The sequence below is a fragment of the Neofelis nebulosa genome, chromosome 4 (genome assembly GCF_028018385.1).
Source record: "Neofelis nebulosa isolate mNeoNeb1 chromosome 4, mNeoNeb1.pri, whole genome shotgun sequence".
Taxonomy (NCBI): domain Eukaryota; kingdom Metazoa; phylum Chordata; class Mammalia; order Carnivora; family Felidae; genus Neofelis; species Neofelis nebulosa.
Window position 1 is genome coordinate 55030637 of NC_080785.1, and position 27277 is coordinate 55057913.

Genomic DNA, 27277 nt, shown 5'->3' on the forward strand with positions numbered 1-27277 from the left:
CTTAGTATATAATGAAAGTTTATGTGAATACTGAGTAGCAATCACGTGAGTTCCACTCTTACGTTTGTAAGTGTCAAAATGATGGTAAAGCCGGTAGTGAGTTGTCATTACTGTGGGTTATGTTTGCAGTTCTTTTTATTTATCTGACACTTGGATAGTTTGGTTTGAACATAAAGACTTCGCAATTGAAAGTAATTTCAGAATAGAAAACATTTCTGTAATGAAACTACTCATTAGTAACTCATTATTAACTTAAGTGTTTATTACTTCCTAGGTTACTTTTCTTGTGTGTATACTTTTTTATGAAAAAAAGAGAGACTCTTTTATTTTGTGATCTGTACTTTTTACAGAGTATGTTTTCAGTGCTGAAAAGCTGCTCCTATGGCATTTGTAGTGGTTCCAAAGTATCACATTCCATGGAGTTTTCATTATCTCCTATTTTTTGAACATTGTGGTTATTTTCAATCTTTTGCTATTGTAAACAACACAGAGATGAACTTCTTGGTGGGGGAAATTATTGAAGAAACTTTCTTGCAGATCCCATTTATTATCCTGTTGTTGGTTTAAGGAAGACATCGGTAAAAGGCTAAGACTGGCTGATATTTGTTGAGTTCTTATCTTGTGCAGGCATTCTGCTAATGCTTTTCGTGCACTGTCACATTTCAATCCCCCAGAGCTGGGTGTGTTATCCTTCACATTAGAAAGATGGAACGTTTGAGATAGGAAGTATTAATTAAGAGTCCAAATGAGATTTAAAATAACAGTTCAGGGTTCAAAAAGCAATTTGCCACATTCTCTTCACTTAAAATACTTCATAGTTACTGAATAGGTCTCTGCAAGTTGGGTTTGGGATTTGATTATAAAATCCTCTTCTTATTTGAACAATTACGTTAAATAGTATTTTAATTTTTAACTTGTTCAGAATCATTAAATACTGGTGAACATGGCTGCATATGGTTTAGTGATTGAGAAATTCATTCAGACTGATTCGTAAGCTCTTCTGGTTCCATTGTGTGAACTCAGAGGCATACTCTGATTTCATAGCAGGTAAGTCATTTTCCAGAACTAGGCTCTATTAGCAAGTGATGATAAGGCCCTAAAGAGGTGTTCATGGATACTTTTTTAGAAGGCTGTGAGGATCTGTGTTACTATTCTGTAGTAGGGAGAATGGTCCCCCAAAGATGAATACATTACTGGGCATCTGCAAACATTGCATTACATGGCAAAAGATATTTTGCAGATATGAGTAAGTCGTCAGACCTGGATTGTCTGTGTGGACCCAGTCTGAATCACATGAGCCCTTAAAAACAAAGAAGTTGGCTGGGCGGTAGTCAAAGAGAAATGGCAGAAGAGAAGGTAAGAAAGAATTCCAAGCACGAAAAGGATTAAGTGTGGCATTGCTAGATGTGAGAAGTAGGATCCCATGTGCAAGGGACTCAGAAACTCAGAGCAGCCGGCCACGTTCTAGCAATGAAACAAGCACCTCAATTTTACAGACACAAGACCTACATGATGCCAACAACCTGAATGACCCTGGAGGCATATTGTCCCCCAGAGCCTGTGATAAAGAACACGGCTGTGCCCAAACACTGATTTAGGCCTTGTGAGTCTCTAAGGAGACATGTGGCATAGCCTGTGGTATAGTGGTTGAGCCACACTGTACCCAGACTCCTGACCTATGGAAGTGTGAGATGATGAATGGATGTCATTTTAAGCCAGTAAATAGGTGGTAGTTTGCAATGACAGAAATATAAAATAAATACACATTCCTCGCTACATACCCATAATTCCTTAATCATAAAGTAGCAGTCAATCTCTCAAAGCTAGTTAAGTTTTTGGATACCTCTGAGGTTTAGAAGCGCATTTCTAAAACTAAATTCTGTCCTTCGTACATTTATGAAATCTCCAGAATTCTGTGAAAATTTAAAAGTTTATTCTTAATACTTGAAGAATTCTGAACATACAAGCACTTTAAACACTCTTCACAACTTTTTGATGAAACCTATCAGTCCCTTTTATGCTAGTTGCAAAGGAGCAGGAACTAGGTGGGTGGAATATAATAAAGCAGAGACAATACTGGTTGTCAAAGAGTATAATTCAGGTGGGAAGAAGGGGCTTAAGCCTATGGAGTATTAAACAAATTAAGGACTAGATATTTATTTATATAATATTTATTAAGCTCAACTATATTAATTATAATAATAATATGATGGTAACTAGCACATAGCACTCACTATGTGTCAGGCACTGTTCCAGATGCTTTGGGTGTTAACTAGTGTAATTCTAAAAACAGTCCTCTTGGGGCGCCTTGGTGGCTCAGTCAGTTAAGCGGCTGACTTCGGCTCAGGTCATGATCTCGTGGTCCGTGAGTTCGAGCCCCGCGTCGGGCTCTGTGCTGACAGCTCAGAGCCTGGAGCCTGTTTCAGACTGTGTCTCCCTCTCTCTGACCCTCCCCCGTTCATGCTCTGTCTCTCTCTGTCTCAAAAATAAATAAACGTTAAAAAAAAAAATTAAAAACAGTCCTCTGAGGTAGAGGGCTGTTACTCAACCCTGCAAACTGGAATCCTAGAACTCTTCTCAAAGTTGATGTAAAATAAATGGAGATTTCCTTCTGCCGTTTTAGGCTTTTGGATGTTGAGCTCTGAATCTTTTCTTCTAGGAAGCCCTCCCACGTTAGCAATTTTTATAGGTAGACTTTCTGATTGGAGGGAATTTTAGTTGATCTGAATTCATCCGAATACAAGTCTTTCTAATGTAATATCCATAGAGATAGGAGACGCCTAGAATTTCTGGGACCTGACTGGTATTGACAGTTCTACTATATTTGCAGTTGAGAACCTCACCTCCAAGAAACACAATGAGGGGTGCCTGGGTGGCTCAGTTGAGTATCCAACTCTTGATTTTGGCTCAGGTCATGACCTCACAGTTCATGGAATCAAGCCCTGTTTTGGGCTCTTCACTGACAGTGCACAGCCTGTTTGGGATTCTCTCTCTCTCTCTCTCTCCCTCCCTCTCTGCCCCTCCCTCGCTTGTGCATGCACACATGTACTCTCTCACTCAAAATAAATAACATTTTTTTAAAAAAGAAGAAAGAAAATACTCTGCGCTTACCAAAAAATGGAAAAAATAATGAGACATAAAAACTAAATATTTAATGAGGCAAACGTAATGTTTTATTTCATTAGTATAACTAAAATCAGAATGTCCAACTTGTTTACTTAAAATATATTTCATATATGTGATATTTTTATTTGTCAAGAAATTCGTATTGACCAGCAGTTAGAGCTTTGAGGAAATCTGATCAGAAGTAGTAAGAGCAGTTTTGAAAACTGAAGGAGTAGATACACATGCTTTTCTGAAAAGATGTCAGTGTTCTTAGCTTGCTCTTTTCAGATTTCTTTCAACCAGTACATCTGTAGCTTCTCCTCTGCTTTGCACTATGAAATTTATGAGATTTCCAGGAAATGGCCCCCAACAGTTATTTTTCATCTGTTTGTTAAGATTTGTACCACCTTTATCTCTGTTGGGTGGGTTAGATGACGGTGACATCACCTACTGTTGAACTCACAGATACCACTACCTGCAGGAGGCTTATGCTTACTCACTTTTGGTAGTGAGTGATTCTGAAAGGAGACATTCGTCAAACAAATTGTTGGAACAATCCTTTGGTCTGAGTGCTTGATCTTTACCTTCCCCTATAAAGCTGAACCTCAGGTGGTAGACCATTTCCACTGTGGATAGCTCTGATTATTTGAAAGTTCTTAGCGCTAAAGCATGCCTTTTTGTAACTTCCCTCCATTGGTCTCAGTTTTACCTTCAACCTTTGAAATATCTGAGGCTTATGATCGTGTTCCGCCTAAGTCTTCTCTGAAGCAACTACAAACACTTCATTTCTATTCTTGATCACAAACATATGTACTAGGGGTGGTACCAAGAGCCAGCGTCAGAATGATGAGCAAAGGAGTTCATTTCAGGGGGCTCGTAATAAACTATTGGGGACCCCCAGTTCACTAGCCTGTGATAGTGCTAGAATTGAGGTAAATGTTACTAGAGCATAGACAGGGAGGACTTGGTGCTACTGGGGGAGGTGGGTAGCCCTCAAGAGAAGACAGTACCAAAGATGAGACCTGAAGGACAAGAAAGTCATGGTCACACAAAGCGTGGAGTTGGAGAGGCATTCCAGACAGAGAGCATCTGAAAAGGCACAGGCCCAGATTGGAGGAAGAGCATGGCCCTTTCAGAGAATTGCAAAAGTTCTGTTGTACTAGGGCCAGAGCATTTTCTTTTTTTCAAACATAGATTTTGAGAGGAGGCATGGAGACAGAGATAATACTGAGGACTAGATCAGAAGACTACTACATATTCCATATTAGACAGTGGACTCTGTCATGGTGTCGTGGGAAAGTATTTGAGGAATTTGTTTTAGCAAGAGATGTAATGTAAAATTTATATTGTAAGATGATTAGTCTTGCTGTAAAGAATGATGGGGTTTGAAGAGAGATAAATTAGGGATTAACTGAATGGAAAAACATGGTGGGCTGAGCTAAGTCAGGGACACCTTACTTTTTGGTTTGAGACCCCGGGGGCATGGTGGTACCATTCACTGATTTGGTGTGTGGGACATAGAGCAATTTTAGAGAAAATTTTATAGGAAAAAGTGGTAAGAAAGTGACTTCATATTTAGAAATGTTGAGTTTGAGCTACTCGTGGGATATTTAGGTCTAGGAGGTGAATGGATATGGGCCTGTAAGGCTCTAGAGATGCAGATCGAATTGAAGCACTGTGAGTAAATGAGATTGCCTATGGAGAATGAACAGAAAGGGAGGATCTAGAGGGATAAGGACAGATCATGAAGGATCATCAACATGTAAAGGTAGAAGAAAAGGAGAGCCTTGAGAGAAGAGAAATCGCAGTCAGAGAGGAAAGAGAAAAACCTTAGAGTATGTGGTGTCATGAAATCACGGTGGTTAAGAAGAGAATAGGAAACAGCGTCAAATCCTGCAGAGAGGACCAGGGGAATAAAGGGTGCAGCATTCGCACGTTTAGCTACAAGGAAGGGGCTATGCCCCAGTTATCCTCCTGTGGACACTGTCTACTCCTCATGAACCTAAACTGATGATACTCCACACCGAATACATTCCAGATGTTGGTCTTTCTGGATTCTATCAGATTTGGGTTTTGGTGGTTTGTTTTTTTTTTTGTTTTTTTTTGTTTTTTTTGTTTTTGGTGGCCTGAATGTTATCCTTCTTGTAATGTTCCTAAAAACATTGTTACTCATTCTGAGTAACCTCATTTCCGTTGTTAATTTACACCATGCTGTGATCACCTAAAAATTGCCAGATCTTTTTAATGTGAACCTCTGTGAAAGCAGATGTATGCACATGTAGCAGACTTAAATAACAGACTTAAAAACCTAAGTGAAGGACTTGATTCCAGTGCATCTTGTTGTTTTCCGGCCACTTCTCCATACATATTGGTCTCTTGAATGGTCGGTTGTTGTCTAAGTTATAATAAAATAAATAGGCATATCTGCATATGTTCAACATAAAATTGTGTATAAAAGATTTTTTAGATATCCCTAATGGACTTGAAATAGATGAGTAAGCATATTTTATCATGCCAGCATGCTTAACAAATACATCTTTGATACGGTGACAAAAATGACCAGGAAAACAACTATTGGTAAATAAACTCTTAGGTGGAGAGGAGTAGTGTCTAGACAGATGTATAAATAACCTTCTTAATTTTCTAATTATTGGTTTCTAATTATTGGTTTTCTAATAACAGGTAATCACAAGATTAGCCTTATGTCAGGCTTGTGGCAATATTAGCTCTTCAGAACAAAATAATGAATTTGGAAATAGGAAAACAGTCCTCTGAGGAAAGAACAAAGAAAATTGTAACTTAGTTCTTGGGAGTTCCTTCATAGGACAAAAGTCTAGCCAGCATCAGTGCTCAGTTTGTATCTTATCTAAAAGTGTGTTAATTACTTCAAGAAGCATATTTAGGGGCGCCTGCGTGGCTCAGTCGGTTGAGCGTCCGACTTCAGCTCAGGTCATGATCTCACGGTCCGTGGGTTCAAGCCCCGTGTCGGGCTCTGTGCTGACAGCTCAGAGCCTGGAGCCTGTTTCGGATTCTGTGTCTCCCTCTCTCTCTGACCCTCCCCCATTCATGCTCTGTCTCTCTCTGTCTCAAAAATAAATAAATGTTAAAAAATTTTAAAAAAGAAGCATATTTATTTGGTTTTTTTCTGGAGTCCTTAACGTCCTTACTAGCTTAAGATTTTATAGTGGTTTAAAAGTGAGTATAATTGGGAATATGACAGGGGAGAAAATTGGATACTGTTTCTTCTTACATTTAATTTAGGGAATTGAGAAAATGGTTTCTGTGTTTTTAAATGTTTTTATGTATTTTTGAGGGAGAGAGAGAGAGAGAGAGAGAGAACAAGCAGGGGAGGGCAGAGAGGGAGGGAGACACAGAATCCGAAGCAGGCTCCAGGCTCTGAGCTGTCAGCACAGAGCCCATTACGGGGCTTGAACTCACAAACCGTGAGATCATGACCTGAGTTGAAGTGGGAGGCTTAACCGACTGAGCCACCCCGGCTCCCCTCTTTTAAAAACATTTCTATCATGGTATAAAAATTTAAGTGTTTCTAAAATTAATAGATTTACTAAAAACCTTTAGGAAGTCTTTGAATTGGTGATTTATTCAAAGTTAGTTTGTAAGGACTACCCTCTGCTTTGCTAAGACCTTTGCCACAATTGATCTGTCTTTTCACAATGAGCTTCATTCTATCCAGCTTGGTTTTCAAGGGTCTCTTCCTCCATGTCTTCTCAGTTAACCTCTCCCAGAGATCCTCCCTGGCACTCAGAGTTTGCATTTGACACTTTCTGTTGCCTCTTGAGTCTTGGCATTGTTACAAAAATAGCTTCCTTTGGATTTGGGGGCTGAAGGCACTGTTAAAGTGTAAAGGAGAAGAGAAGACAAATTCTTGTTGAATTTCAGGACTATTTTGTGACCAGCCATGCTGGTTATTGAAGACTTTTAAAACAGTGCTTGGGCACCTGGGTTGTGTAATCACACAGTTAAGCAACAGACTCTGAGCTCTGGTTGTGATCTTGTGGTTCATGTGAGATCAAGCTCCATGTTGGGTTCTGTGCTGACAGCATAAAGGCTGCTTGGGATTCATTCTCTCTCGCTCTGCTCTCGCTCTGCCCCTCCCCTGTTCATGTGTGCACATGCTGTCTCTCAGAATAAATAAACATTTAAAATGTTGCAACATGTTTCTGATGAGTAACAAGGGGAGAGGGAAAGTTTTGAGATACCTTGGTCCCTTAATTACCTTTGATGTAGATATTCACAAGAGCAAACAAATAGACCCTAAACTACAGATGAGTTTTGAATTATTTAGTGCTCTTGTGTATTGAGTAAACTATATTTTAATTAAAGTTTAAGGTTTTTAAAAAGTGTCCTTGCAGTTTTCCGTGTACTTGAGTAGTTTGTGTCTGTGAAACTGCTGACGTAGTAACAGAATTTTATCATTTGATTGGATTACAGCATGGTTCTATACCTAAAATACGGGAAAGGCCATGTTCCTTTACAGTGGAATTATATTAGAGGAGAATAACATAAAAAGGAAAGATGGACTGCCTGCTGAAATGACTATAAGATTAAAAGGTTGAGTCTTGGGAAAACTGAGATACCTTACTGAATAGTGATTCTCAGCCTCGGAAACAGCCTGGAATCACTAGAGACCTTTGAAACAACAATAGCAGCAAGTACTGATGCCTGGACTCTCCCCAAGAGATTCTGACTCAGCTGGGGCTCAGTATCAGTAGTTTTTTTTTTTAAAGCTCCCCCGGTGATTCTAGTATGCAGTCAGGGTTGGGAACTGCTGAAGTAGATCGATGAAAAGCCAAGCTAGTTAAAGAAAGCATTTCTTAATAAAGCAGTGACTCTATAGCTGTTTGACAAGAGAAAACCTGACGGAAAAAATGAGGGAGGGAACCTTTGAGTGTACAGTTCATAGAGGTGTATCATCTATTACTCAGTTCTGAAATATAAAAGCTCTGAAAAACAAGTTTCTCATAACTGGGTGACAAAGTCTAAACTGCACCGAACATCCTGAGGCTTTTTCTAATCTTCTGTTGCCTCATTTGGTATGAATAATGATGCATTTCATTGCAGATATATATTCGTGCGTCTGATTTCTGATTACATGTTGCCACCCCGGACCTCGCTGAGGATGTGACATAGATAGGATCCCTTTCTGAAATGTATAAAGGTTTCAATTCTGAAGTACATCTCGCCACAAGGGCTTCAGGTCATAGTGGGGAAGCATTACGATAGACAAGGCCAAGGTAGTATTTGTCCACTTCTATCTACTGCCTGGGCAGTGGTTTAGTGCCCACATTAAATAAAAACAATGACGTGTATCAGAATGTGGCTCTTGGCTCTGCATGTGTATCTGTATTTTTTTTGATGTTTATATTTGTATTTATTTACTTTGGGAGAGAGAGAGAGAAAGAGAGCATGAACAGGGGAGGAGCAGAGAGGGAGAGAGAGAGTCCCAAGCGACTTTGTGCTGTCACACAGAGCCCGTTGCAGGGCTCGAGCTCATCAACTGTAAGATCATGAACTGAGCCAAAATCGAGAGTCTGATGCTCAACTGACTGAGCCACCTAGGTGCTCCTGCAAGTGTATTTCTTGAGCCTGATATAGGAAGAGGGTTCATTGTAGTCACAGTGAGAGAAACTAAGGTTAACTAACAACACAAGTAGATAAATTAAAAAAAAATAACCTTTTTCTTGTAAAGGACTCCTGGGTATAATAAACTGCCTCAAAATTTAGTGATTTAAAACTATACATTTATTATCTTAAATAGTTCCTGGGGGTGCCTGATTAAGCATCCAACTCTCGATTCCAGCTCAGGTCATGATCTCACAGTTTGTGTGTTTGAGCCCAGTGTTGGTCTCTACGCTGACATCATGGAGCCTGCTTGAGATTCTCTGTCCCCTGTCTCCCTCCCTCTGCCCTACTCCTCTCTCTCTCTCTCTCTCTCTCTCTCTCTCTCTCTCTCAAACATAAATAAAAAAAACATTATTAAAAAACCCACAAAAAGCCAGTTCCTGAATGTCAGGAATTCGGGAGCATATTATAGCTGGATGCTGTAATATGAGCAGGATGGCTTTTGCTCAGGATCTCTCAGGAAGTTGTCCAAATGTGGGCTAGGGTCCTGGCCATCTGAAGCCTAGACTGGTGCTGGAACATGGGATTGCTTGTTCAGGGCCAATCCTTTATTAGTACTTAAATAAAATTCTAGTTTCTGTTTCTGCAGTTTCTCAAAGTTTTAGTTTTCAATACAATAATATTTGCATAGGAGGCTCTGAGTCCCGCTCATATTCTTTTCTGAAAATTCCTGCTGGGAGTAGCTTATTAGTGGGGAATGTCTTCTCTTTGCATTTTTCTCTCCCCTAGGTCCTTTCTAGGTTTTTTTGTTTGCTTGTTTTTTGGTTTTTGGTTTTTTTTGGTTAAAGATTACTTATGCATCCACCTCCTGTGGGTCAATGAATGATTGCTGATTCTTGCTACCATAAAAAGACAAACAGGTCCCTGCCTCAGTAGAACTTCCATGCAGAAGATAGGAATTAGTCATTCATTTGAAAATGATTAAATACATGCCAGTGTGCTTTAAAAAAAAAAAAAAAGGTTCTGTTAAGATGCTATAGGAAGCTGCAATAAGATCTTAGCTAGTTTGTGTTTTTGCTTGATCAGCACTTTGTCCTTCTTGTTTTGTAGGAAGAATACCTACCCTTGGGTTTTTTTTATCAAAAACCTCCATCCTGGAGCAGAAACAGGGAAGCTATTACACACCCCACTCCGTGTAAAACACTCTTACATCCTCCCTGATGGCAGACATTCAGGGGTTTTAGTGTAGTTCTATAGAGTAATCTCATTTACTTAAAAAAATTTTTTTTTTTAAACTCAGATTTCTTCTCCATTCACCTGTGAAATTCTTGTCTCTCTCACTGGCCTCTCTCCTCCCTTCCAGCTCTGCCAAAGTGTTGTGTCAGTTTCTTATGTACCCTGTTCCTCCCTTTCTTGCCCCACCAAATCTTTGAAAAGATGAGATACCATAGGAAGTTGGGAATCTAATCCCTTCATTTTTTTGAGCTCTTTATATTTTGAGATTTATTTCTAATTAGAGAAAGAAAAACTGAATATCTGTGAATTTCAGGTATGGAAAATTGACTTCCTGTCCCTGAGCCACGATGGGATCTTCCCTGGGAGGTTGTAAAATCAGGAAGCCATTGACAAGATCCCAGTTTATTGTCTGCATCTTTGCCCCCACCCCTGAGAATTTGTGACACTGTGAGAGAGGAAAATCCCGAATAGAGAGGGTCATATTACAATAAAACTTATAAACAACTTCAAATATGTAAAGGATGCAATAAATGATGTTTTCATTTGTGACTGTTTTTATTTGACTACCCACGCAAGTATTTGTAAAGGATTTTTGGTGGTCACGTATCCTTTTTCCCCTTGGACCTCTTTTTCTCCTGAAGTTCTTTTTTTTTTCTTTTTTAAGTTTGTTGTTTATGTCATGAGAAAGAGAGAGAATGAGAGCATGTGCAAGCAGGGGAGGGGCAGAGAGAGAGGGAGAGAGAGAATCCCAAGCAGGTTCTGCACTGCCAGTTCAGAGCCCAACACAGAGCTCAAACCCATGAATTGCACGAGATCATGACCTGAGCCAAAATCAAGAGTCAGACACTTAACCAACTGACCTACCCAGGTGCCCGTTCCCTACATTTTTCAACCACAAATTTTTCTACTATGAGCATTTTCAGAGCTGACATCCCATGGTTGGAGAGGGACTGATGGTCTTCTCATTACTGAATAATTTTCCAGAGAGAGTCTTAAGGTATCATAGAAGGGGCTAAATCAAGAATATACCCTTTTTGCATGGCCCGTGTACTAGCCAGACAGGGAAAACACAGCGGTAAAGCAGTAGTGAAGGAAGCTGCCTTCCTCGCGTGGTGATGCCTAGCCATCGTGAAAGCAGTTCACAGTGGAGTCCCAGAGTATAGCGTATATATCTACTTTCACCTTCAAATAAATGAATACATATTAGATCAATTTTAATAGCAAATCTTCTGTAACCTTGAACTTGTGAGTTCTCCCTATAAAATGTCGTTAGTGTAATGTATTAAGCTGCAGGACACTTCCAAACTCACCAGCACTTCCAAACACATGAATGCACATACACTTCTAAGCTTAATCCTAGAGAGGAATGAGCTTGCTCATTATGGACTTTTTGTTGCTGCTAAACATAGATATCCCAAAGATTATCTTCATGGTATCTTTTTTTTGGGGGGGGGCGTATTTTTGAAAGTGTTATGTGAAGTGAAGTGAAGTTAAAGTGAAAATGTTATTTTTGAAAGTGACTATGGTTGGGGTTCTTGGTGGCTCAGTAAGATAAGTGTCTGACTTCAGCTCAGGTCATGATCTCACAGTCTGTGAGTTCGATCCCCGCATCGGTCTCTGTGCTGACAGCTCAGAGCCTGGAGCCTGCTTCAGATTCTGTGTCTCCCTCTCTCTCTGCCCCTCCCTCACTCGTGCTCTGTCTCTCAAAAATAAATAAAAACATTAAAAATTTTTTTTTAAAAAGTGACTATGGTTATTTTTGTTTTAATGTTTATTTTTTGAGAGGGAACAAATGGGGACGGGGGGGGGGGGTGGACAGAGGATCTGAAATGGGCTCTGCTCCAGGAGCAGAGAACCCAACGTGGGGCTGAACCCACAAACCATGATATCATGACCTGAGCCAAAGTCGGACACCCAACTGACTGAGACACCCAGGTGCCCCAAAAGTAACTGTGGTTATCGTTTTTGGTTTTATGTTCCTCTTTGAGAATGCTTTTAGGAAAGGACTTAAGCATTCAAAGTGTGGGGTGGTGGAGAGAGACAGTGAGCAACCAAAAATCTGGACAAATAAGCGGGGTTGAAGGCACTTATTAAAGTTCATTTTGTCTCTTTCCATTTCACTGAGTCAATGGCACTTACTTTTATGTGGCATATTTTCCAAAATGGTTGCTGTAAACCTGTCAGACTTGAAGTGAACATTGATTGTGTTTGATAGAGATCCAATTACACCAGGATCATCTATTTTAACGTTTCTAGAATTTCTGTGTAAGCTAGAATCTTTGAGGGATAAATAGTATTTAGTATCTTTGCCAAGGTATCTTGCGTGTTTTAGTAATTTGTTATTTGAATTATTTCTGAATGTTTTATAATTAGTTTTGAGGCTCTTCCCTTCATCATAGCAAAAATGCCAATGTATACATTCTGGCAACTGTGTAATTTATTTTAAGTCAATATGATTCTTTGAGATTTTTGACCTAAAATTCCTTTGCAGAGGTTTTTCCATCCTACTAAAAACAAACAAAAGCCAAAAAAGTGACAGCAAACATAACTTTAATTGCAATAACTCTTAATTTTGGTGCATACCCAAACACAAAGTACTGCTTTTGATAGCTTCATTTTTCTTGTCCTAATTTGATTTTTTACCCCCCTAATATCAGGTGCAGAGAGAGCTTGCAGCTGTGATTGCTTTGAAAGCAAGGAAGTCTGGTGAGTAGTCCTTCCTGGGGCTGAGCGAATCTCAGGAAGTTTTGATGCAGAATGCAAAAAAGTATCACTATTTGTTTTCAAAATTATATACTCTCCCATTGAAACAGCATAAGCTACTATATGTCGTTCTTTAAAATTTTACTGCCTTGTTTTATTTCATATTTCAAGGAAAAATGAAATTAAAAATAAATGTTTGTAGTCCATTGCAACTATGAAAAAAGCGTAAGTACACAACCCAAGAAAGCAAATCACATTGTATTTACCTACCATAATGACAGAGTAAACTAACATAAAGGTGGTCTCTGTTTAAGGGTGTTTTTCATCTCAAAGTAGTTTCTTCTAAAAAGATTTGTGTAATGCCATTTAAAAGTAAGCATTTCATGTAAGACTAATTGAGTGGATCTGATCCCTAATACCTGTAGGATATGATGTGGAAGCGATACGTGGAGAGGAAAAGGGAGCTTTCAAATACATTTTGAAAGAGAGAAAGCCATACTCTGCTGAAATTCAATATGAGATGGAGACTCGCTGAAGTAGAAAAACACTTAAGAGGAGTATCAGAAGGAGGCATCCTTTGCTGTTCAGAGGGAGGAGATCAATGCTGAATAGCATGACAAACAAACAGAAGGGAGATGCTTCTTGGGTCACGGTAAACTGGAATAGGACTTTGCAGACAGAAAGACTATGAAAAAAATTGAAGAAATAAATGGAACAGAAATATTGTGAGAACACAAACCATCCATTTTACACCTTTCTTTTTCCAATTAGAAACTCTAAGGAGAAAAAAAAGAAACTCTAGGAATTTGCTTTTCTCACAGTTAGCTTTTGAATCAAACGCACCTTAGTATGAATGAGCTTATTATATTTATACTATTTTCTTTGCTGATTTGGCTGATGTGGAGGACACAGAGACTGCATGCTATAAAGGTAGAGAGAAGGATGCAGAGAACAGTGATCTTGACCCCCCAGGATAGTGAACAGAAAGTACAGCCTGAATAGGGCTCCTAAGTGCCGGCATCCGAACTTGGCTATTTGCATAGGTGGAGACCAAGATGGAGAAAAGACATCAATATAAAGGTTTTGGGAGGGAGGGCCTAGAAATTAATGTGCTAGAGCTGTTCTTGTTTCCTGGCATCATAAGAAGACAAAACTTACAGTCTGTTTGAGTTGGAATGGCAGTGTCGGGAATTTTTTTTTTTCAAGTTTCAGAAAAAGTTAAGGGAAATAATTAACTTCCAGGGTGTCATGGCTGGAGAAAAGAAATAGATAGGGAGGCTGGAGAAGAGGGGTTGCTAATATGCACAAAGTGCGATGGGAAGGCCTCTGGTAGGGGGCATTTGAGCAAGACCTGAAGGCAGTGAAGGGGTGGGGCATGTGGCCATTGGAACAAGTGCCTTTGGGCACAGGGGTGCAAAATGTGTTTGGGGAACAGTAAAGAGGTGTGAGTGGCTGGAGCCAGGTGAACAAGGAGAAAAGAGGTAAGTTTTGATGTCAAGCTAAGAAGTTTGATTTTCTGGAGGTGAAGAGAAGTAAGCAAGACCTCTATAGGTTAGATTGTGCAAAATAAAAGTTTTGGTGTGAAGTTAATTTTATTATTCCTTGATGTGGCTGTATGAAGTTGGACCTGTTTTGCTTACTTAATTGATGTGTGGAGCTTGGAGTGTGAACACAACTTGGGCAACTGCTCAGGACAGTGAAATGGTCTTTCACACGTGCACAAATGTTGGGGACGATGCATGTGAAGATTCAGGTAGAAGGAATCCATTGCATTTTTTTAAGAAGTAAGAAATTACAAACAATCCCTAAGTCCTCATAATAAAGAAATAAGAAAATTGAGAAGTACAATGGAATGTTTAAACAGCTTGTAAAATGATATTTTGAAGAATTGATATAGTATTCATTGCAAAAAACTATATGTAATGAGCATACATTACTTCTTTTCATAATACAAATAGTTTTGATTATCTTTTTCTTACTATTACAGTAGAGCATGCTCATTGAAAAACCTTTGCTAATAAATGAGTGTATGAAGAAAGTGAAAAATCACTCATTATCTCACCAACAGAGATAACCACTGTTACTTTTCTTGTATATGTTTCCAGATGTTTCTGTATTAGTATGTAGATACTATATTATTATATATTAATATGCAGATTTGATAAAATTGGGATCATTTTATCTGCATTCTTTTTTTTGAGGTAATTATATGTTCATATGCAGCTGTAAGAAATAATACAGAGACTCCACATTTCCTTTTTCCAGTTTCACCTAACAATATTTGGCAAAACTATAGAACAATATCACAACCAGGATATTGACTCTGATACAGAATATTTCTTCCATCACTACAAGGATCCCTCTTGTTGCTCTTGGGTAGCTACACTGACTTTCCTCCTACCCTTTCTACCCCCTTAACCCATGGCAATTATTAATCTGTTCTCTATTTGTATAGGTTTTGTCCCTTCAAAAACATTATATAAATGAATCATACAGTATATAACCATTTGGAAATATCTCTTTTCACTTGCCATAATTCTCTGGAGATTCATTCAGGTTGCTGTACATCAGTAGTTCATTACTTTTTATTGCTGTAGAGTATTCCACCATAGGAGTGTATGTCAGTATGTTTACCATTCACCCATTGAAGGACATCTGGGTTGTTTGCAGTGTGGGACTATTATCAATTAAACTGCATCAGCAAACATTCATGAATAGGTTTTTATGTGAACCTACGTCTTCATTTCTCTGGAACAAATGCCGATGAGTACGGTCGCTCGGTTGTTGGGTAGTTGCATGTTTAGTTTTTTAAGAAACTACCAAGCTGTTTTTCAGAGCAGCTATACCATTTTGCATTCTTGCTAGCAATGTGTAAGTGATCCAGCTTCTCCACATCCTTGTCAGAATTTGGTATTGTCACTGGTTTTTATTTTAACCATTCTAATAGGCATGAAGTGATATCTCACTTTTTGCATTTCCCTAATAGCTAATTTTTTAGTTTTTGTGTAAGGTGTAAGGCTTAGGTCGGAGGGTTTTTGTTTTGGTTTGGATTGTTTTTTTGTTTTTGTTTTTGTTTTTGTTTTTGTTTTTGTCGGGTGTTTTTTTTTTTTTTTTGGCTTATTAATGTCCAGTTGCCCCATCACCATTTGTTGAAGAGACCATCTTTCTTAAATTGAATTGCTTTTATGCCTTTGTGTGGATATATTTCCAGGTTATCTGTTCTTCTCCATTGAACAGATTCTGTTGGTATCCACCAGGCTTGATTACTGTAGCTATATATAATCTACTTTGTACAGGATTCATTTGCATGTCAATAATATGAATCTACATCTTTAGTTTCATTAGCTATATATACTATAATTTTCATTTAACTAATTCTTGGTTGTATATTTAGGGTTTTTCTCCCTGTCCTAAATAACAATAGAAGGACCTAAGGATATATTCTTAGACTTGTATCATTTTTCCCTTTTCTAATTATTTTCTCATAATAAATTACTAAAAATGGAATAGCTAGGCTGATAGCTAGGTGTAGACAGTGTTAAAGTTTGGTTTTTCACATTCAGGACTTTAAGTCCTCTGGAATTTTTTTTGTATATGATGTCTGGTAGAAATCAAGTTTTATGTTTTCTTTATGCTAAGTCAGTCACCCCAGTAGCATCCATTGGGTATGATGCCAACTCCATCATATATGAAATTCATATATATTGTTTCAGTTATCAAAGCTTTATAATAAGACTTTTTCCAGGGTGGGGATAAGGCAAATCTCTTCTTACCTTTCTTGTTCTCATAGTTTTATTTGGCCAGGTTCCGTGAAATCTGATACAGGAATATTTTAAAGTATATCACATTTAAAGATCATTAGATACATTTGACACTTTGGAAAGAAGAATTTCCATTCAAGAACTTAAGATATCTTTTTTCATTTTTTAAAATTTTCAATCCTGCTAAAAAAAAATTCTCCATAAAGGCCGGCCATGCACATTTTGTTTGTATTTTTAGTTACCTTGTGATTTTGGTTACTATTGTAAACGAACTGTTTCTCTCTGTATCTCCCTTTCAATTCTCTTCTATGATGGTTTCTCAAGTCTTTATCTTTCATGACACTTGTGTTTTAAAAGCTGTACTTTTTAGAGACGTTTTGGGTTCACAGAAAAATTGAGCAGAAAGGACACAGAGCTATATGGGAGCTCTACCCCTACCGATACACAGCCTCCCCTACTATCAGTAGTTCAGAGTGGTGCATTTGTTACAATCGGTGAACCTACACTGATACATTATTACTACCCAAAGTCTCTAGTTTGCATTAGGGTTCAGTCTCTATTGTACATTTTATGGGTCTGGGCAAAGGTATATTGATACATATCTACCATTACAGTATCATACAAAATAGTTTCACTACCCTAAGAATCCTCTGTGTTTCACCTATTTCTTTCTTTCTCCCAAACCCTGGCCACTACTCCTCTTTTACTGTTTTCATAGTCTTGCCTTTGCCAGAATGTCATATAGTTGTATTCATAGAGTATGCAGCCTTTTCAGATTGGCTCCTTTTGCCTAGTTAGTAATTCGCATTTAAGATTGCTTCATGACTTCATGGCTTGATAGCTAATTTCTTTTTAGCACTCAGTAATATTCCATTGTCTGTGTCTTCCACAGTTTATTTATCCGTTCATCTATTGAAGGGCATCTTGGTTGCTTCCTAGTTTGGGCAATTATAAATAAAGCTGTTATAAACATCACTGAGCAGGTTTCTGTGTAGATGTAGACTTTCAACTTCTTTGTGTAAATATCAAGGAGCACAATTTCTGGATGCTGTGGAAAGAATCGAATATGGTTCGTTTTATAAGAAACCGCCAAACTGCCTGCCAAAGTAACTAATGCCATTTTGCATTCCCACCAGGAACGCATGAGAGTTACCGTTGCTCCGTTCTTTACCAGCATTTTGTTGCTGTCAGTGTTCTGGACTTTGGCCACGCTAATAGTTGTGTGGTGGCAACTCGTTGTTTTAATTTGTGTTTTCCTGATGACACAAGATGTGGAGCAGCTTTCTACATGCTTATTTGCCATCTGTATACCTTTGGTGAAGTGTCTGTTAAGGTCTTTGGTCCACTTTTTAGTGAGATTTTTTTTTTTTTTGAGTTTCAAGAGTTCTTTATATATTTTGAGGGACAGTTCTTTTTCAGATGTCTGTTTTGAAAATATTTTCTCCTAGTCTGTGGCTTGACTTCTCATTCTCTTTCCATTGTCTTTTGAAGAGCAGATATTTTTAATTTCAGTGATGCCAAGCTTATCTTTGTTTCATGGAATCATGTCTTTGGTGTTGTATCTAAAAGGTCATGCCATAGTCAAGGTCGTCTAAATTTTCTCCTCTGTCACATTCTAGGAATTCTTTACTTTTGTGTTTTTTATTCTAGGAATTCTGTACTTTTGCGTTTTTTATTAGATCTTTGATCCATTTTGAGTTAATTTTTTTAAGTTTATTTATTTATTTTGAGAGAGAGAGAGAGCTAGAGAGCATGTGTGTGAGTGGAGGAGAGGAAGAGAACCAGAATCCTAAGCAGGCTCCGCACTGTGAGATCATGACCAGAGCCGAAACCAAGAGTTGGGCGCTTAACTAGCTGAGCCACGCAGGTGCCCCTTGAGTTAATTTTTGTGAAAGGTGTCAGGACTGTGTCTGGGTTCATTTTTTTGCATGCGAATGTCTAGTTGTTCCAGCATCACTTGTTGAAAAGACTCTCTTTTATCTGTTACATTTCCTCTGCTCCTTTGTCAAAGGTACTGATTTGTGGGGGTCTATTTCTAGGCTCTTTGCTCTATTCCATTGATCTATTTCTCTATTATTTAGACAATACTCCACTGTCTTGATTACCATAGCTATATAGTAAGTGTTGACATCATGTAGTGTCAGTCATCCAACTTTGTCCTTCTTTAATACTGTGTTGGCTCTTCTGGGTCTTTGCCCTCCATATAAACTTTGGAATAAGTTTGTTGATATCCACGTCTGTATTTGTTGTCTTTTATAACTGGTATTTTTTGCTGCATGAGAACCCTTGATTTTGTGTCTAGCAAAAGTGTTGAACTCAAATGAATTCTAATAGCTTGTTTTAAAATGATCTTGGATTTCCTATATGGGAAAATACATCACCTATCAATAATGACTAGTTTGTCTCCATCTCAACAGTCCAAATAACCCATTTTTATCTTGTACTATTTCATTAGCCAGTGTCCTCCAGTATAAGGCTGACTAATGTCATTGGTAGTTGGCATTCTTATTTTATCCCTGACTTTATTTTAAAGTTTATTTTTATTTATTTATTTTTTGAGACAGAGAGTGCAAACAGAAGAGGGGCAGAGAAAGAAGGAGACAGAATCCTAAGCAGGCTCCGCACCATCAGCACAGAGTCTGATGTAGGGCCCGAACTCATGAACGTGAGATCATGAGCTGAGCCAAAGTCAAGAGTCAGACATTTAACCGACAGAGCCACCCAGGCGCCCTTTTCCCTGACTTTAACTGAATATAATATTTTTTACTTAGAAAAGTAACGTGAGTGAACGAGATTGTTTTAGAGAAAAACAAAGATGTTTCTCTCGTACACCTCAAACAAATTTGGTAAGCAGTCTTGGGACAGAAATAACCAACAAGTTGTATATTAAAATATTCAAATAATCCAAATATGAAAGTAGTAGAGATACTTACCTGTTTCACTCTATACTCTCACTTCTTGAGTTGGCACTGACTGTAGATGAAAAATAACAATGACAAGATATAAGAGAGGCTGCCCTAGGTGTTGCATTCATTCATGCCTTTTGCAGATTCTAATTTGACACCTACTGTATGCCAGGTACAGTGTAAGATGCGAGGATACAATAGCAAAGATAAATATGGCCCCTGCTGTTATTAAATTACAGCATGTTTCATAAATGAAAACCATTAATGAGTCACTCACTGTTTGAAAAAGAAAAACTTATTCCTGTGTAGTTAGGAGGCGAAAAAAATGCAGAGACATTAAGCATAGCCTTAATTAAAATAGAGTTCCAGCTGCAGAATGGTACTTTCTGTGTGTGCTTGATGTTGTTTTCTAAAACTATTTTGAGGGTTTCTTTTTTTAAGGAAGAAGAAAAAAGAAGTTGGTATATATCTAACAAAAATATTAAAATGATAGTTGACACATCTGGGGCATGACAGAAGGAATTGATTACCCTAATATCTTATGTCTTGCAGTAAAACTGTTAATTAGGGCTCAGGTGGTCATACCAGATTTATGTCTCATTGGCAAGGGCTATTAAAACAAGAATTCGTATAAAGCAAAAGTTTTTGATTTCAGCAAACTGTACAAACAGAAATAAAAGTAATGGCCAATCAATAGATTATATAAATGATTCAAGACTCTAGCTTAGTAAAAAATCCATTTTGTTGTAATTTTCTAAAAGGGCATTAGGATGTGCCTTTAAACAGTTTTCTCCAAATGCTAACCTTAGCAAGCGTGAATTGCATTTTAAGGCTTCAGGAGATTTACAAGAATTAGCCCAGATATCCTTGCACTTTTTGTTCAATTGCTTCTTCTGCTGCTAATGTTAGCTAATTAGAGTCTTGGGAGATATGTTTTTTCCCTTTTCTAGGAATCCACAGCCAAAGCACTTTTAGCTCTCATTATCTTTAGATCATAGGAAATTGTGCCATGGTGGGCTTCTATTTCTGGAAAGCCAGAAATACCATATTGGTAAATCTCCTTGGCAGTTGTTATATTTTACTCTGTCTACTTAGTCCATCACTAGTTAAGTGCTTTAAAACTAAGTATCTAGGATATTAAAGTTTGGAAAAGAAAGAAAGGGGTTCTAGGCTCTGTTTATGCCATTGACTGTCACTACAACCTTAGCAAAGTGATTGCAATTTGTATCATGAAGAGATTGGCATACAATCTGATAACCTTAGAGATTCCTTTCAGCTCTAATATTTAATTTAGCGATAAATACTCTTTTTATTAATGACCTTAGTTATCCTTAATGGAGTCACAACCTTGGAAATATTTTATTCGGGACTCTTAGGTGCAGGTGCTAAAAAACAGACTGAAAACCACAAAGGGAATGTATTAGTTTAGAGGATCTGTAGAGTTAATTGCAGAAAGGGAGAAGGTCTTTCCTGGTAGTCCCAACCAAAGTCCTGGTGGGGACCTTTGGAAGAATGACATGCCTGTCTCTGGAGCAGGAGAAGCATGGCAGGGGTGGCTGGAGAGGTCAGGACACCCCCACCCAAGACACATGGACTGAGGCCAGGATAGATGTGGCCCCTCAGAGAAAACCAGCAGTAGCAGGAGTGGCTGGTAAGCAAGCACAACATGGGCTCACCACAGGAGGCATTGTGTTGCATCTCAGCTTCAAGATTTAGAGAGGAAATGATGTGCTTGGGATCACTTAGGCTGGAAAGCCTGCAGTCAGAATGCAGTCAGAAAAACCCAAGTTTTTCAACAACCAGTCTCTAGGTTTTCCGGCTACCCTATGCCCCCTTCCTCGTTAGTAATTTTCTGGATTATGAGAGTAAAGATGTGATTTGTGAAAAGATATTCCCATTTTCCATGTTTGTTCCTGGAATGGAAAAGACCCGATTAAAAGCTCATACACTTTCCAAGTAGCAGATAGCATTTTTTATTGTCTCTTTCCAGGATAAATCAGCCAGGGATTCACGTTGAGGTGTTATTTGTGTACCGAGATAGTGTATGATTTCTTTGGGAGAGTAAAATATATATAACATAAAATAGGATAAAATAGCTACACTCTATTGTGTTTAATTTTAGCTTTTTAATAAACATTTTTATAGGCTTTAATAGAATTAAATGAAAGGGAAGCCAGTGTTTTACATTGAAGTTAAATTGTCTCACCTAGCCTTCTTGGATCCTCATGTTTGTTTTATCATCTTTTGATACTATATTCAAGCTTAATTAGGCATTTGAATAGGTGTGTGATTTCAACAACTTGCTTACTACTATTCTCGCCTTGCAATGAACTCTGCGCAGAACGCATTCAAGCGGGCAACCCCTGGGTCAGGTAATCAGGTCAGAGGGGTTGAAGGTCTTTTTATCACTCTGGTAATCTGGTTCAATTGCCAACTTTGAAGATCTACTGTTAGTAACAATCACTGGTCATCAGCCATACTTAGTAGGAAATTTTAGCAGTTTTAAGCCTCCTTCTTAAGAATATGTCTGCTGGGGTGCCTGGGTGGCTCAGTCGCTTAAGCCGCCGACTTCGGCTCAGGTCATGATCTCGCGGTCCGTGAGTTCAAGCCCCGCGTCGGGCTCTGTGCTGACAGCTCAGAGCCTGGAGCCTGTTTCAGATTCTGTGTCTCCCTCTCTCTGACCCTCCCCCGTTCATGCTCTGTCTCTCTCTGTCTCAAAAATAAATAAACGTTAAAAAAAATTAAAAAAAAAAAAAAAGAATATGTCTGTAAAACTGGAGGAAATGAAATGTTGACAGGAAGCTCTGATGTGAGGTTTGAGGTCTACTACAGTTGAAAAGACATATTCTCCTTCAGGGCCGAAGCATTACAAAGACCAGATAGTCCTGTTGCTTTGTCACGAGAAGTGAAATAGATTGATTATTTTTTAACAGTAGAGAATAAGGCTTTTCCTTTGGCACATTTAGAAGAAAAAAATAACCATGAAACCTATGGAATGGCTCTGACTTTTATGGTCCTCTAAATTTTCACTTTGCATTTTTAGTTGACAGATTTCTTCTTTTAATAGAGAACCTTGTTTGACTTGACTCTTTCCCTTTTATAAACACATAGCTCATATATAAGAGAACGTACGATAAAATGGGACTTTAGAGTAGACGTTAATAATAAAGTCAGGGGCCCGCAAAGACCGCTTCACATCCTAGTACACAGTTCTTGCTGTGTCAGACTCTTTCTGCCTGTCTGGTTTTCTGTGATATTTTATGTTGAAAATTGAAACCTTATATCTCTAGTGATCTTCTCTTACTTGTTTTTTCATCTCATCTCTGAGTGCTCTAATGAATGTTTGAGCTAAAAAGGACTAGAATGACGGAAGTCTGTTGCCTATATTTTAAGTAATTAAGATATTCTTAGTTTTTACTGATAGTTTCAACTGCTGAAGTTTTCTTAAGTTTTCCATAGCCTGTCCTCTAAGGATGCACCTCGTTCTCTCACAGTGGAGATTTCCACATGGTTTGTTTTTTTGTCCTTTTCTTCTTTGCCACCTCTTGGATGCTATGCCGGCCAGTGGCCATCGCTCTCATTTGTGGTCAGCACAGACCTACACTGACTGTCTTGTAACCCCACTGAATGTGGTGTTCAGCATTTGTCAACCAAGAGGAAAGAAGCAGTATGTGTTTTCCCCTAAAATAGTCAACACAACATTGTGGTCTTCCTGATTGATTGATGATGTAGGATGTTTTCCCTGGAAGAGAGTGCTTTGCCTAACACCATACTGATTGTTGAAGCTTGTAAAATCTCTCTCCTCCTTTGGTGCTATAATAACTCCTTGTTCTAACATTTCCAGACACTGTTCTTCTGTCCCTGCTTGCTGACAGGTTTTGTATGTTCACATCCCATCTCCACTAGTGCATGATGTTATCAGAGATCAATTCAGTGGTTGACAGGTTATATATTCCTTTTTTTTTAAAGACATAAAACCATAATAAGAATCTTAATACAGTAGTTATCAGTGCAGTGTGAAGTTAAAGGATCTTTGAAAATGTAAAACTCTTGCAATCAAGAAAATAATAGCATTGGTAAAACCCTGGACCGATTGAAAATGCTTGCAGCAGATGCTTTGTAAATTTTTCTAACTCTCCCACTGGGATACAAAGAAAATTGCCTTAAAAAAAAAAATCCCGTGACACTGTCTTTTGTAATTAGAGCTATTAAGTCAAAATGATAAATAACCATTTGATGGCATACTACAAAAGAAAATAGCCCTTTGGCCTGATTTCTCCTTGAATAGCAAGAAATCTGAGAGTATTGAGGTTGGGTTCCTTTAACCCTGAATATTGTTTAGAATGTAGGAAAGCAAGCAAGCGGATTTTCTTTTTCATCCTTCAACATGGTCGTGTCCATTAGGATAGTAAGTGAAACTGGTTTGCCAAGGAGGTGAATGATTAAAACCACAACAGAGTGTGCCCCAGAATGCTAGGTTTTCGGTTTCAAAACAAAGTGCTGTGGGTCACTTCAGTGACGGTATGTAATGCTTATTATAAGGCTCCGTAGACAAAGGTAATTATCTCTGAATGGGCGCTTGTCCCTGGTTTAGAGATCAGACATTGGGAAGGAGAACTAACGGAGCACTGATGGCCCCTGTCCCCCAAAATGTGAGGGCTCACAGACCAGGCTGTTGTCTTCTGGGGTCCAGGACAACGATTATATGTCATTCAGATTTTTACCTGTTAGTGCCTATGTTTTATAAACGTTGCCAAACCTCCCTGAGGTTTGGAGCAGAGAGATGGGTGGAAGGCAGGAGAGAGGCTCTCAAGGAAGAATCAAGTTTTCTGTTTGAGTGCCGGAAAACGGCTCCTAGCACTGCCGCTCCTGGGAGCATTATTTTCTGTGAGGAAACTAGATGAGTATAATGAGTGTACCCTGTGCATAAATTCAATATTAGTTCTACACCCAAGGTCAAATGAAAGTTAATGACCATTTGCACACCAGAGATCTGAAACCCACATTTTACTCCTTTCTCATAATGGCAGAAAAGGAGAGCAATTTATATTTAAATTGATTTAAATTTCAAAGCATAAACACAGAGGTCTCCCTGGTACTCTTTCCTTGTCAGTGCAACTTCCTGGCAGGGCTCGACTTTTGTAAAAAATTGAGCCCCATCCCATTGCAGTTCCCTAGTGTGGACAGTTGTTTTGTTTTCTGTGGAACTACCCTCTTCCCACTCTGCTGGGCTGGTGACGCCAAATCAGAAGCCCGCAGCGCAATCAGGGCCACTTTCTTTAATGATTTGGGTTTTGCATTTGTTGAGCTAATTAGCTGATTGAGGCAACTAATGGGTGTCTTTAATCCACTGTTGACTGGGCACCTTCTCCCCGAAGCCTGCCAGCTCCTTTGTTCTCAGGCGTCTGGGGAGTGGGAGCTGCTTCCCAGATGAACATATGATATATGCCACCCAGTGTCTGGAGGCCAGCCTGGGAGGCTGATTTGCTAATTACCAAGTGCCCTAAAAGGCCACGCATCCGCTTAAAGCCCTGTGGCTGACCAATCCTCTGTGTACGAATGAAGATTTACATTTGAAGGGTGCCCGGGTGAGAACGGGAAGGAGGATTGATCTATAATCCATTTTCAGAATTTATAATTCTGTGATTGCTTCTGTGTATACGCCTCAAGGCACAAAATAAAAGCAATCTGTAGATGTTTTAAAATATGAAATATTGGAAGATTTGAGGAAATATTTAAAGAAGATGATTAGATAATTAAAAGGAAATCTGTATTAATGGCTAAAATCATCTCTCTTATGAACCAAAAATATTCCTTAGAAAGAAGAATCCTTGCCATATGCTGTTTTTATAAAGTTAAGAAGTGCTACAGTCTGGTATACACACCTTCCTTCTGAAATCCAGCAGTGCTAGGCATATAATTAGGAAATTTGACCCCCATGCTGTCTTGTGTTCTTTCACTCTGGTAAGTCAACTGGCTTCTCTCAGCCTTAGTTTCCATATTTGGTAAAAGGCTTGGTTGATGCCCAAAGTGCCATGCCAAGGCTGTGGGTCATGTCCTAAGTACCAAGTACTAGGCAGCTTTACTTCTAATTATACGTTGATGTCTGTTCAATAAGAATATGGGGATGACCACTTTTTATCATTTAATTTGCTTTCTAAACTTTTTTGATTCATTGCCTTTTTCCTCGTTGAAAATCTGCAGAAGGCCCTTTCCTCCCCACTGCCCTCCCCTTCAGGGGACATTTTCTAACTCTCATTTGTATTGACAAGTGAGAGCTATCAAGGGAAATCTTTGTCTTGGCCACATGACCCAGCTATTGTCCAGCATTCATCACATTAAAAGTCTAATTGTATAAACAGCCATGAAAATGGAGCTGTTCTCAGTAAAACTGCAATGACATGAACACAGTGTGTGTGAGTATAAGTAAATAATGCTCCATAGTACACACACAAAGCAATTTGATTTAGCTGAATTCTACCAGAATGAGTAATGCTGTTGTAATAAAAGTGAAATTTGCTTCAGATACTGTTCTTTCCATTTATGCAACACACACATGAATACTTAACATTTGAGAATTTCTATATCAGACCGTGGTTCCAACTATTTGCCTTTTTCAGATAGGTTATAAAAATACTGCATTTTATTGCTGCATACAGTGATTGAGAGCTGTTTTTGGAATGAGATGGGTGATAGAAATGTTGACCCCAGAGTCAATGAAGTCTAGTATTGTACAAGCTCAGCTTCAACAGTACATTTTGACAGTGTTTTTATTTGGAGATGGGGAAACAGAGAATGGATAGATACTTTTAGAAATAATCTTGGGTTTCTTTCCAAAAGCAAAATTCCTCCCTGACTAAAGGGAATTTTGTTTTTCTAAAGCAGTGGTTCTCAGATTTAATTTACATAGCAGTTAATTTGTAGCACTTACAATCCCTGCCCTGCTCCTCACTGCCCCCCCCCTACACTCAAGTTAAGCTCGATTGCAGGCCCCGGTATCTGGATTTCTAACTAGCCTTCACTTCTAGGTGATTTAGATGCCACACTTTGACAGGCACTTTCCAAAGTCTTTTTGATCTGCTGTCTCAGAGAGTGAGCTGGTGTTCTATGAAGGGTGTTGGTCTAATGATCCAAGCATGGTAGAGACCATCAGACTGTTGTTTATACTTTGGCTACTAACTCATTTACTGGACAACTGCCTAACTTTTCAGTGTTTCTCTGCCTGACTGGAGATTTTGTCTCGGGGATGGTAACAGAATTATAACACTCTCATGTCATTGGCAGTAAAAGCTTTATAAACGAAGTGAATTTTTACCAAGGTTTGTTTGCTGGGCAGACACAGGAATAAGTGAACATTCTCGCTCAAGTTTTACTTACTAAATTCACCAGAAAGACATTTGAGGTGGGGGTGGGGTGGGGGGCTGGGTAGTTGGCACTGTTTATAGGGGAAGTGAATTTAACCCTGGCCCCAAACAAGTGCTCCTGAACCAAAGCCATATCCTTGTAAATTGTGGGCTGATCCCAAGTCAGTAGAACCAATGAGTTTGTCTGGTTCCCCTTTTGCTAAAAAATGGCTGCCTTCTATCTACTGAAAATGCAAACATTTAGTAAAAGCAAAGCATTCACTTTAAGACTTATTAAAATCAATGGGGGGAGTTTGCACCTTATCATCCAATTGCTTTCTGGTAGAAAAATGATTGTGGGAAATGTGAGGTTGAGGTCACTTGGTATCTATCCTTGGGAACAGATGGTAGTTTTTAGGAGTGTTGCCTGTAAAACTTTGCTCTACTTTTGAGAGAGAGCAAAGCATGACAGATGCCATCATCATCTCAGTTTTATGTATTCTTATTTTCTTCATATTTATTTTTAGCCTTGTTTTTGTATGTTTAAAAGGCCCATTTGTATATTATAGTTCCAAAGGTGAAGCTAGGTGCAGGTGATTTTCCTCTCCAAAGGGGCCTTATACAGTAAATACAAATTTGT

The 27277-nt window shown here is 38.7% G+C and overlaps 1 protein-coding gene across 2 annotated transcripts in view; it reads left to right on the top strand.

Moving 5' to 3' along the window:
* The window catches only part of RAPGEF5 (Rap guanine nucleotide exchange factor 5), a 225985-nt gene that overhangs the window by 73173 nt on the left and 125535 nt on the right, over positions 1-27277 (top strand). For both annotated transcript variants that reach the window (XM_058724848.1, XM_058724849.1), the window contains exon 7: positions 12582-12630. In XM_058724848.1, coding sequence (XP_058580831.1) covers positions 12582-12630 — 49 coding nt within the window. The remainder of the gene's footprint in view (positions 1-12581; positions 12631-27277) is intronic.